This window comes from Prosopis cineraria, unplaced genomic scaffold (genome assembly GCF_029017545.1).
Source record: "Prosopis cineraria cultivar Desert tree isolate PC_DT_omini unplaced genomic scaffold, ASM2901754v1 PC1, whole genome shotgun sequence".
Classification (NCBI taxonomy): Eukaryota; Viridiplantae; Streptophyta; class Magnoliopsida; order Fabales; family Fabaceae; genus Prosopis; species Prosopis cineraria.
The window spans coordinates 47,367,058-47,379,395 of record NW_026555332.1 but is presented as its reverse complement, the minus strand read 5'-3'; the positions used below and the strand labels follow the sequence as shown (position 1 = coordinate 47,379,395).

The window sequence follows — 12,338 nt, the reverse complement described above, 5'->3', positions numbered from 1 at the left end:
ACCTTTTAACATTTGTTGAAGAAATTGAAAGAATTATTATGAGTAATCGGTAACTTATTATGATCACGTTTTTAGAGTGGCCAGCATTTATGCCCACTGATTTACTCAACATGCACATGATATTGATAAGGAGTTTGAAACTCTAGCGGATTCTCCTGAAGCTTGTAGAAACCTCATATATGAGTAGTGATTTGTAGTTTTGGTGCATGTTTCTAGATGATCCCTCTCTTTTTATTAGGGGAAAAATAAAACACGTTGTCTTTCTTCAACCTATATGCATGTCTCATGTTGTACCTGTCCATCGAAAAAAGGAAATATTTATCATGCTTTTTTTTTTTTTCGGGTTCTCCAATCCATGAACTTTTGCGTGAATCCATATATGGTTATAATTTGTTTTAATAATTGATTTAGGAAATGAATTTTTCAGGATATATGTAGCTCAATTATATTGTGTAATCTCTTAGATATATAATTGATGCTTGGATAAAATGCTATACTCCTTCTTACCTGGCTAATCTATTTTGTCTCAAATTTATAATATTTCATCAAATTATCCCTATTAATTGTACATATGTTAAAGGGGAGTTTTCATCAATGAGGTAATTAAAGGAAGTATTTTAAGAAAACATAACACATATCTTTTTGTACAAATAATTAATTTTATTAATTTCCTTAATGTATGTAAAATTGTAAATTAGTGACCCGTCTCTTACGCACATTTAAGACAGGATGGAGTATTGTCTTGAGGAACCTCTCTTGAATATACAAGGTCCAGTTTTATATGCCACGCACACAATTAAAAATTATTATTTCCTGTTTGGAAGTGAAGCAATACGTGTGTGTGGGTGTGTATTCAATTCCTACAGTTGGAAGCCCCATTGCATAATTACAAGTCTCACGTTAAGTGAACAATAAGTGGCGATATTCGAAATTTCGAATTACCTTTTCCCGATCACTCTTTCCCTCTATTTTGGACTAAGCTGCCTTTTTTTCATGCAAGCCCTACCTTATATTTTCGCGTCCACGTCTGCTTTTTACACAACAAACTCCTTTTCATTTCAACTTAATTAGCAATACATACATACATACATACATACATATATATATATATATATTTGAACTCATAAATATCCTCTCATTTGAGCCAATATCAATTGTTTGATGCACACTCAAATACTGAAGTCACATTTGCTTGCTAGAATAGGATAGAATGGAATGTATTAAAAAAATAAAAATAAAAATAAGATAGTTAAGGGAGATAGGTAAGCACATTCATAAGAAAGAAGAGTAATTTAGTTCATAAGATTGAAAATCATAATTCATAAAATTTTTAAACGATATAATAATTCTCATATTTTTAATATATATTAATAAATTTTATTATGCTCACCATGAGTGAAATGGTGATTTACTTCATTTTTGTCTTGATTTTTTTAATTGATTCCATTTCATTCCATTCTAGTAAGCAAACGTGATCCAAATGTAAATATAACAAAGATTTAAAACTTGATTCATTAAGTTGTAAGATATTAGTTTTTTCTGCTAGACGCAACTTTGTTAGTAACTTAGCAATGGATACACACATTCACACAACGTTTCGACATGTCAGTTATGTTGCTCGGGTTTATAAATGCGTTATATTTCGGTTCTCACTTGGATGCTTTTGACTTTGGTAGCTAGCTTATATACGATTTTATGGTATCTATAACTAATATTCTTTTAATCTCCTATTATATATATATATATATATATTGTGTAAAAGATTTAGAATTTAAAAATACTTTTGCATAGATATTAACAATGACATATAACCAACCACGCACAGTACTTGCATTGCATTTATATAGAATTTGTAGAATATTACAATCATATTCATATATAGTTTATGAACATTGTGTCTTGCTATAGATTTCATATTTTATGATCATGATAGAATAAATAATAATATTGATATTGACAATAATATAAGTCATGCGCTGACAGAATCATAAGAACTAACTGGTAATATTAACAAATATAACTTGTTTTATGATAACATTAGCTATACCATCGACACTGCAAATTGCTGACGTGTATAAAAATTAAAAAGTTTGCGTGTGATTTGAAATCATAATAATATTGCTGGTTTTATAAGTAACAATTATATATAGACAAAGATTAATAAATAAACGATTTAGTTTCGAACCTTTTTTTTTTAATTAGACTTTTTTACAGGGCAGGCAATCGCGATATGACTTTTGTTATAGATATTTTCTTCAAAAGAAACATTGCTTTAATTAATAAATTATATAAAGTCAACATTGAACCTATTCAGAGAAGTTTATACCAAACCTTAAGAATCCTCAGAACAGAAGATATACATTCATACATCAGCATTACATGAAATTCTATCAATCTTTTTATTTATAAAAGGCGCGGTGTGTAACCATAATCAATATGTGCACACACACAAACACATACACAGTCCATGAAGAAGATAATAATTCCTGCTCTCATATTGCGTTTATAATACAAAATATTATGGAGCAATTAATTATCATTCAACAAGATCAATATATATAACAACATAAAGTCCATAACTAATCAAATTATTATTCATATATTACATTTGAATAGTAGTACACCACTCATCCCTCCGGCATCATGAAATGCATGATAGACCCACCTGATTATTATATGCAACATCTAGAAGGTTTGAAATTTTCAATTGTTGAAAGAATAGGTTATCTAATTTATTAGGGCTTATTTATCCAAGCTGAAATTATAAAGAAACGTTTGACGAACCATCTCAACAACTCTTACAGTGAATAAGAGAGACACGAGAGAAGAACAATATATAATAGGTACCGATATGTATATCTTGGGTGAGACCTGAGGATTATTATCTATCTAATCACTTCAGATATCTAATCATATATAGCCTGCAGTACGTTTAGACTGTTCCATGATATCTTGGATTAAGTGGGAAGTGTTAGAGTGAGACGAACCTTGTTCCTGTATAGCCATTCTAGCCATCTTGCCAAGTTCGGTGGCTCTATTCCTCCTAATTTCACCTTCTTCACCACCCTCCATACACATCTCTATAGCTTCTTTGATTCTATCTTTCTTCACTAATACCCCAACTTTCCCCTCATCCCCCCATCTCACCGGAACCTCAGCGCCTACTCGAACTCCGATCTTGAGAACTTCCACTATCAACTTCTCATTCAGGAACTGCTCCGCGAACAAAGGCCACGTCATCAATGGTATCCCCGAGCACACTCCTTCCAACGTCGAATTCCAACCACAATGGGTCAAGAATCCTCCGATCGCCGGATGTGACAGTATGAGAACTTGCGGGGCCCATCCTTTTATCAAAAGCCCTCTTCCTTTAATCCTTTCCTCGAAACCTTCATCAATTAACCATTTTTCTATCTCAGAATAATCCTCTCCAGCAGTTTTAACCACCCAGATGAAGGGTCTTTGGGACGACTCTAAAGCCAACCCAAGTTGTATTAGTTGTGATGGAAGAAGCCGACATAAGCTACCTAGGCAAACGTACAAGACTGACCTAGGTTGCTTCGTGTCAAGCCATTCCGAACACTGTTTCTCTTCTATTGAAGGCTTGTTTCCCCTCTCAAACTTGTCCAAACCCTCCTTATTGCACAAGGACAACGGGCCTATGCACCAAACTTTCTTATTCATGGCCTTTTCGTACTCCCGGGCATGCCCGTGCTCTAACTCTTCGACGCTGTTAACAACAATACCATAAGACGACATCTCTGCCTCTCTCATTTTGTCTCTTAAATCATCCAAGTCAGGCTGAGCGACGAACGCTCCTGGAAGCTGAGCTTTCGTGATCTCGATCTTCTGAAGCAGTCCGGGGATGAGAAAAGGCTCCAAATCAGAACTTACAGAGAGATGAGCATCGTGAAGCATGATATTGTACGAACACAGCAACGAGAAACAGCACATGCCATGGAAGACAAGCCTGGGAATGTGGAACTTTTGGGCTGTTGAGGATGTCCAAGAGAGACATTTGTCGGAGATAATACAGCTAGGCGGGGGAGTGGTTTGGGTTCGGAGATAGTCCTCCAAGGGTTGTTGCATCAAGTGGAGCGCATTGTAGAATTTTCTTAGAAGGCTTCTAGAAGGTAAAGTGTCAAGATTCTCGCAGCCTAAGGGAAGACCCACTTGCTGGCAGGGAAATGGGATATTGAGAAGACGAATCGGGAGTCCGGATTGTGAAGCTCTGTGAATCGTGTGCTCGAACCGTGAGGCATTGCTAGGCGTTGAGACCAAAGTCACGACCACGCCTCGCTCAGCCAAAACCCTAGCCATGTCGATCATGGGGATCATGTGGCCTTGAGCAAACAGTGGCACCAACACAAAGTGAGGTTGCTGCAAAGCCATATTGCTATCAGTACTCTTGGTGCAATTGAACGATGGAGGGTCTAGTTAATAATAATGAAGAGAGTATCATAGCCGGCCGTGTTTTATATTGGCCAAGTCTTACCCCGAAGATCGTTGACTTTGAATAATTCAACGTCCAATCAAGTTTCCCATGTAAACACCATTAATTAACTGCGCAACTGTTTTTTCTTTTCTTTTTATTTTTTAATGAATTGTGACCAGCTTTCCTTTTTCGCTTCGGATTCTGAAGTCTGAACTATCTGCTCGCTTGACTTACAGCGGATCCCGTGTTGATTCCGTTATGGGTTGCGTGAGAGACGAGTTGGGTCCTTGTCCCTTACTCAAGGGTACATTTCTTTCTCGCATGTGTCTGCGAAATTATCTGACATTTTCCTTAAATATGTACGAACTCTCATGATAATATCTCAAAATTAATATTTGTTTAAGTCTTCATTAGCATCATTTATTTCTCGTTGAAAATCATAATTTAATTTGTTCTAAAGTATTGTTTTATTTATGACAACGCTTAGATACATATTCATATAAATAATATTGTTGAGATTGATTATTATTTCAAAAAAGTATTTAACCATAATTAAAATTTCTTATTATACTCTTTATTTTTACCAATAATTTTTAATCAAGTCATTTATAATTTGATCTGGATAGAAGTAATAATAATTTATATAAGAGACAGGCAACATATGCATCCTTTAATTTAAAAAAACAAAAAAAAAAACAACTGCCCTGTATCTATTTAACTTAATATACTTAAACTACTTGCTTCAATCAAATGAACACAAGTACATTTAATTTTTTTAAAAAAATAAAATGATTAATAAAAAAATTTAATTGGATGGTAAATTATGAATTAAAAGATAAATTTGTTCTAATTTAATTGAATTCCTTTTACAATCGGCAGGAAATGTCCACCTAAATATGCATTCTCTTTCTCGCTGCTTACTAATGTTTGCGTAGTCCCGGTTTACGTGCGTTAAGGAATATTTTGACGTTCGGCCTATAAGCTTTGACCACGTTAGCCTTTATATATTCGAAATAATAAAACATTTTTACATAAAATTATACATATTAATAAAGTTTATTAAATATACTTTGTAATTTTATTTTTTAAAAATAAAAATATAAACTTTTAAAAATACTTTTTACTTAATACTGTATCTATAAAAGAACATTGAAGAGAGAAAATATAATGAAAAGGGCAATGTTGAAAAAGCATTAATAATAAAATCTTATTTTTGTTAAAATATCTTATATTTTTTTTATTGAATCTTGTCTAAAAGTATTTTATAATTTAAGACAGAAATAGTAATAATTTTATAGTCCTTACATTACGTTGCATAATACCTGGAGAAAACTCTACTGATTCATATTATTAAGTCGCTTGATCCATAAAGTCGTGTAATCATATTAAAACGAAACCAAAGAGGCTTAACTATATATTACATTGCACTTAATTAATGAATATTACTTTTGATTTTATTTAACCTTTTTGAATGAAAAAGAGTCTGGGAATTATGTGCATATATAGAAACAAATATATTTCCTGCATATAGATATAGATTCAAACAAGGCTTGCCCATTGGTTAAGATGAATGCATATTTCATAATAGAGTACTTCTTTTCCATATGACAAAGAATATTAATTGGTTGGTCGAGACAACGAAGAATTCAATAATTTGAATGTTATTATTTTCACACGGGTTGGTAAACCACGGTATTTCTTTTTGTCAGCTGTACGTTAGCGCTTGGAATAACAACCACGGGTTGTTAGAAGTTAATCACCTTGAAATGACCTTGCTGCAAAGCTCTTGGCTGTAAAGCTATAACAAATATGGCAGCTTAATAAAGTTTTAGGTTGGACCTGCAAGACTGCTTTTATTTTTTTATTTTTTATCTTTTCTCAAATACAAATTAGTAGTATATGCAAACACACACACACACAGAAGAGCATATATATAGCATGCAAATTATAAATTATAGTATCTGAAACAGAAACCTCAATTCTTTAAAGGTTAAAAATAATACAACATAAGTGCTTTAAAGTTAAAGTTTGAAGTTTTAAATTTAAATTATTGTCATCATGTAATTAAAAAAAATACTTACACCAAATAATTGTAAGCTCTATTTCTCAAAGAACATGAAACTTATATCATAAGATTACATATACACAATGAATTTTAATGATTTTATTTTTAAAAATGATTTTTTTAATATATATATATATAAAGTCAGCCAAACCATTTTCAAGAGCAATGAGCACAACCCATAATAGCCCGAGCTTAAAAGCTATTTGATATTCTCTCCGTTTAAAAATGTAAGATATTTTTAATTGAATTTCACTTCCTAATAAAGAAATTACCTACTTTTAAACTAACCCTATCTTTCTATATTTATTCCTATTAAACACTCTATAATAAATATAAAGTCATTATTAATAGGAGTGCTTTTGGAAAAAGTAATGATTACATCTCGAAAGATTTAAAAATATTTTACATTTTTAAACATTTAACTCTTTAAAAAATATCTTTAAAATGGAGGAAGTATTTTAAAACTCTCGGTTCTTAGAAAAATCTAACGGCAATTTTTTTTTCCTTATTTGTTATGGCTTGGCGATCCAGAGTCCAGAAAACTTCAAACGTTATGAAAAAGAAAAGTACACGTGTCCAGTTTGCCTAGATGAGGTTAATTAAGTGACTACGTGGAGAGACAGTAGCAGCTGGGAATTTTCCTTGATACGTACTTGGAAATCAGAGCGCGCATAACTGACGGATGATCACGTACATGTAGCTTCGTGGAAGACACTTGACCAAAGAATTAGTTCTGAAATTAATAAATTACGGTCAATATATATTATATATAGAGTGATCTGAGATCACCACCATTATTAGGTCAGGCGAAGTTTAATGACGAAAGGTTGAAACTTCGACGGAGCTATTAAATAATTGATCCGAGCGATATATAAATCATAGATACGGAAACAAGAAAAAGAAATGCAGCTGCAGAGTTTGACGCCCATAGAAAAAGGTTTATTTCTGTATAGTACTGCATCAATATTACTCAATTGTAATCAACCAAGGTTTCAAGATATTCCAATTTTTTTATTAATTAATATCAGTCTCAGAATAATTTCTGTTTAATTGTTAATTAATTGTAAATAATTTTGTTAGACTTTACACAGTATATTTATCGTGTATTGATACTCTCGTATTACTCTGTTTTACTATGAATGAAGAGTATATTTTTCATCCAATATTTCCATTTTTGTTTGGTAACATGGTATCATGAGTCTATTACTTTTTTGATCCGACCTAGCCTTTTTTGTTTTTGGTTTGACTTCTTTTTCCTCATGGCTATTGAGACTTCATCCTTCATCCCCAACCCAAGCCCTAACCCTCTTTTGCTAACTTCTGACTTGACCAATTCGTTTTACATCCATGCCAATGAGAACCCAACATTAGCCGTAGTTGCTCCTCCATTGGATGGCACCAATTATCACTATTGAGTCACAACCAATGTTGTCAAAACCAGACCGGATCGGACGGTCCGACCACCACCCGTTGAAAAAAATGGTCCGGTTTAACCAATTAAACCAATCTGATATTTGACCCCAGGTTAAACCGGCCAGTTTTAAGAGAACCGACTTTGACCTGGGAACCGGACCCAGGTCAACCCGGTTCAAAGCCAAAAAAATTTAAATTTTTTGGCTAAGTTGTTTAAATTCACAATTTCTCTTCTCTAATCACTAATGCTCCCTTTTCTTCTCTTCTCTAATATCTAACCTCTCCTTCATGGCTCAAACTCAATCTCTAACTTCTCCTCCAACATCTGCCTCCAGCTCTAAAGATCTGACCTTTAGCATTGAGATCGAAAGTTTGTGAGTTATGACATGATAGTATGCCTCCAGCTCTAACATTTTCCTTTGAGATCACAAGTTTGTATTGACATGCCTCTATCTCTAGCTCCAAAAATTCAAATATCTAGCTTTTGGGGTTGAGATTCCAAGTACCATTAACAAATTAATGTTTTATTTATATAATTGTACATATAAATTTTATTTTTTATTTAATTTTTATGTCACCGGTTCGACCGTCAGTCTAACCGGTTAGACCGTGAAAACCGCAACTCGTTGCTCTTTCCAGTTTGATGTTCGGTCCGGGTTTCAAAACATTAGCCACAACTATGCTTATGGCCTTACTCTCTAAGAATAAGTTGAAGTTTATTGATGGTTCTCTTTCTTCGTTGATTCCCTTCGATCCTCTGTTTCCAGCTTAGGAGCATTGCAGTAACCTTGTCCAAGGTTGGCTTACCAAGAGTCTTTCTCTAAAATTGCCAAAAGCATCTTATGGCTTGATAATGCTTATGACATTGGGAATGATCTCCATTCTCAATTCACCTAGTTTGACATCTTCTGCATTGCCGATCTTCAGGAAGCAATCTTTACCTTGAAGCAAGGTGATCAAAGCATAAGTGAATACTTTACTCAATTAAAGATTCTTTAGGATGAACTCACTAATCTTCAGCCTATCAAGAATTGTGTTTGTGGTTCCCTTGATACTGCACGTACTTATAGAGAATAGATTATGTTCTTCATTTTCTTAAAGGTCTGAATGATCAATTTAGCACAATCAAATCACAGATAATGCTTCTTGACCCTTTACCTCCTGTTAATTGAGTTTTTTCTCTTATTCTTCAATAAGAACAGGAACTCTATATTAATTCTGATGTCAAAATCTTGCTTGCTAAGGGTCCTTCTCATACTGGCTCCAAACCAAATGGGAATATTAGTCCTACTAAGCACTGCACCTTTTGTGGTAAGCCTTCAATACTGAAGAGACTTGTTATTGAAAACATAGTTTTCTCCCTGGATTCAAGTTTTGGAATTCTTTTGCCATGGTGAAAATTTATCCTCTCAAGACTCTAATTTTGTTCATAAACCTTAATCAGTTGTTACTTCACAGCCTCCATCGTCATCTACAACTTCTATTCTTCCTCAACTTTCCTCTGAGCAGTACTAACGTCTCCTTACCCTTCTTCAAACATCTTTGGCCTTTGTTAATTACTTAGCTGCTTCCCAACCTTCCTTAGGTATTTATAATTCTGTTTCTTCTTCTTCTACTTCTTGGATCATTGATTCAAGTGCTACTGACCATGTTTATAGTTCTTTATCTTGGTTTACTTCCTATTCTTCTATTTCTCCCATCAAGGTGAGTTTACCTACTAGTCCTTATGATATAGCTTCCATTTTTGGTATTGTCACTATTTCCTCTACTATCATCCTTGAAAATGTCCTTTATCTTCTTGATTTCTCTTTCAACATTATCTCTGTTTCCCGAATGACATTATCTCTTAATTGCTGCCTAACCTTCTTTTCTCATTCTTGTCAGATCCTCTCACTCCATCCCTTGTTGATGATTGGTTCAATTAAATTTTTTGAAGGGCTTTATATTTTACATGCAGATACTCCTCTTTCCTCTCGTTTACCTTTAGCTACTTCTATCTCTACATTTGTTTCTTCCAACTTAGATCACACTCTTTGGCATCCATGACTGGGTTATCTTGCCCAGTCTACCCTTCTTGTATTACATAAGCATATTCCTTCAATTTCTTGTAATTCTCATCCTTTATTATGTGATACTTGTCATTTTGTTAAGCAAAAACGTCTTAGTTTTCCTATAAGCACTAATATGAGTAATAAAATTTTTGGTCTCATTCATGTTGACATTTTGGGTCCTGTTTCTGTTTCTTCTGTTCAAGGTTATCACTGTCTTCTTACCATAGTTGATGATTATTCCCTTTATACTTGGCTTTTTCTTATGAAAAAAAAAATGAAACTCTTGCTCATTCAAAGAATTTTATTGCTCTTGTCCAACTCAATTTTCTTATTCTATTAAAACAATTTGGTTTGATAATGGTTTGAAATTTTCTATGCTTGATTTTCATGCTTCCCTTGGTATTATTCATCAAACTTCCTATGTTAATACTCCTCAACATAATGGTTTAGTCGAACGTAAACATCAATATCTTTTAAATGTTTCTAGAGCACTTTTGTTTTAGTCTCATCTCCCTCTTACTTATTGGTCTTTTGCTATCATGCATGCTACTTACCTTATAAATCGTCTTCCTTCTCCTATTATTCATAATGTCACTCCTTTTGAACACTTATTCTATCAAACACCATCTTACTCTGAATTAAAATTTTTTAGGTTTCTCTATTTTGCTTCTAACACATCTCCTCATCATTCCAAGTTTCCCCCCTGTGCCTCCAAATGTGTTTTCTTAGGCTTTTCTTCTAATTCTAAAGGTTTCATTCTTCTTGATCTTCAGACTCATAATATTTTTTTTGTCTCAAGATGTCACTTTTTATGAACTTGACTTTCCCTTCACTTCTGTTTCTCCATCACCTCTTTTATCTCCTCTATTATCTTCCATTCCTACTACTCAACCTTCTTTAGGTATTGATGATGAAACCCCTTCTTCATCTCTAGTTTCTCCTTTCCCTTTGCCATTTCTTCCTCTTCTCTACCACCACTTCGTCGATCCACTAGACCTCATACTAAACCTTCATATCTGTAAGATTATCATCATGCTCTTATATATTCTTCTAGCAAAGGTATTCCATGTTACACTTTAACTTCTGTCTTTCTTATTCTCATCTTTCTTCTTCCTATAAGAGTTTTGTTCTTGCTATGTCTTCTACTTTTGACCTAAAAACTTACCATCAAGTTGTTAAACATGATGTTTGGAAAGCTGCCATGGTTGTAGAAATCACTGCTCTTGAACAAAATCAGACTTTAGTCCTCACTCATTTACCACTTGGTAAGAAAACCATTGGCTGTAAATAAGTTTTTTGAACTAAATTTCTTACTGATGGTTCTTTAGATGAGCATAAGGCTCGTTTGGTAGCTAAAGGCTACACTCAAACTAAAGATGTCGATTACTTTAATACTTTCTTCCCTGTTGCTAAGATGTCTACCCTTCATTTATTACTTGCTTTGGCTGCTGCTTGTAATTGGCATTTACATCAACTTAATTTAAATAATACTTTTCTTTATGGGGATCTTTATGAGGATGTTTATATGGAGCTTCCTCAAGGTTTTTCAACACCTCATCCTAATATGGTCTGTAAATTACAAAAGTCCTTTATGATCTCAAGCAAGCTAGTTGACAATGGTATTTTAAGCTTTCTTTTGCTTTAATTTCCTATAGCTACACTCAATCTCCTTCAAATCATTCTCTGTTCCTTAAATCCACTTCTACTACTTTTACTGCATTATTTGTTTATATGGATGATCTTGTTCTTGCGGGAAATGACCTCACAGAAATCAATAATATCAAGTGTCGACTAGATGAAGCTTTTACTATCAAAGATCTTGGTGAGTTGCATTATTTTCTTGGATTAGAGCTTACTCGTTCCAAAGAAGGTATTTGTTTGTCTCAACGAAAATTTTCTTTAGAGTTGCTTGAAGATACAGGTTATCTTGCCTGTAAGCTTGCCTTTACTCCCATGGATCCTCATTTAAAGCTTTCCAAAAACATGGGCACACCTCTTTCTAATCCCCTTACATATCGAAAGCTTATTGGAAGACTTCAATACCTTACCACTACATGGCTTGATCTCAGTTTTGCTATTCATCACTTAAGTCAATTTGTGTCTGACCTACGTGATGTTCATCTCCAGGCTTCCTATCGGGTACTTTTTTACCTTAAGTCATCTCCAGGTACTAGTGTTTTCTTCTCTACAACCTCTGATTTTTGATTAAAAACTTTTAGTGAATCTGACTGGGCTAATTGCAAGGATAGTTGAAGATCTGTTACTAGTTGTTTCTTGGCTCTTCACTCATTTCATGGAAAGCAAAGAAATAACCTATTGTTTCTCACTCTTCTTTAGAGGCTGAGTATTGAGAACTTGCTTCCACAACCTGTGA

General features: G+C 33.7%; 1 protein-coding gene across 1 annotated transcript; it reads right to left on the bottom strand.

Moving 5' to 3' along the window:
- Nucleotides 1-2,572: 2,572 nt before the first annotated feature.
- On the bottom strand, nt 2,573-4,392 carry LOC129291625 (UDP-glycosyltransferase 73D1-like). The gene has a single exon (XM_054929098.1). The coding sequence runs from the start codon at nt 4,390-4,392 to the stop codon at nt 2,911-2,913; it is 1,482 nt and encodes a 493-aa protein (XP_054785073.1). The 3' UTR covers nt 2,573-2,910.
- Nucleotides 4,393-12,338: the final 7,946 nt, after the last annotated feature.

Excerpts from the sequence above, each read along its gene's own strand:
- LOC129291625 (XM_054929098.1), bottom strand. The coding sequence starts at position 4,392 with ATGGCTTTGCAGCAACCTCACTTTGTGTTGGTGCCACTGTTTGCTCAA.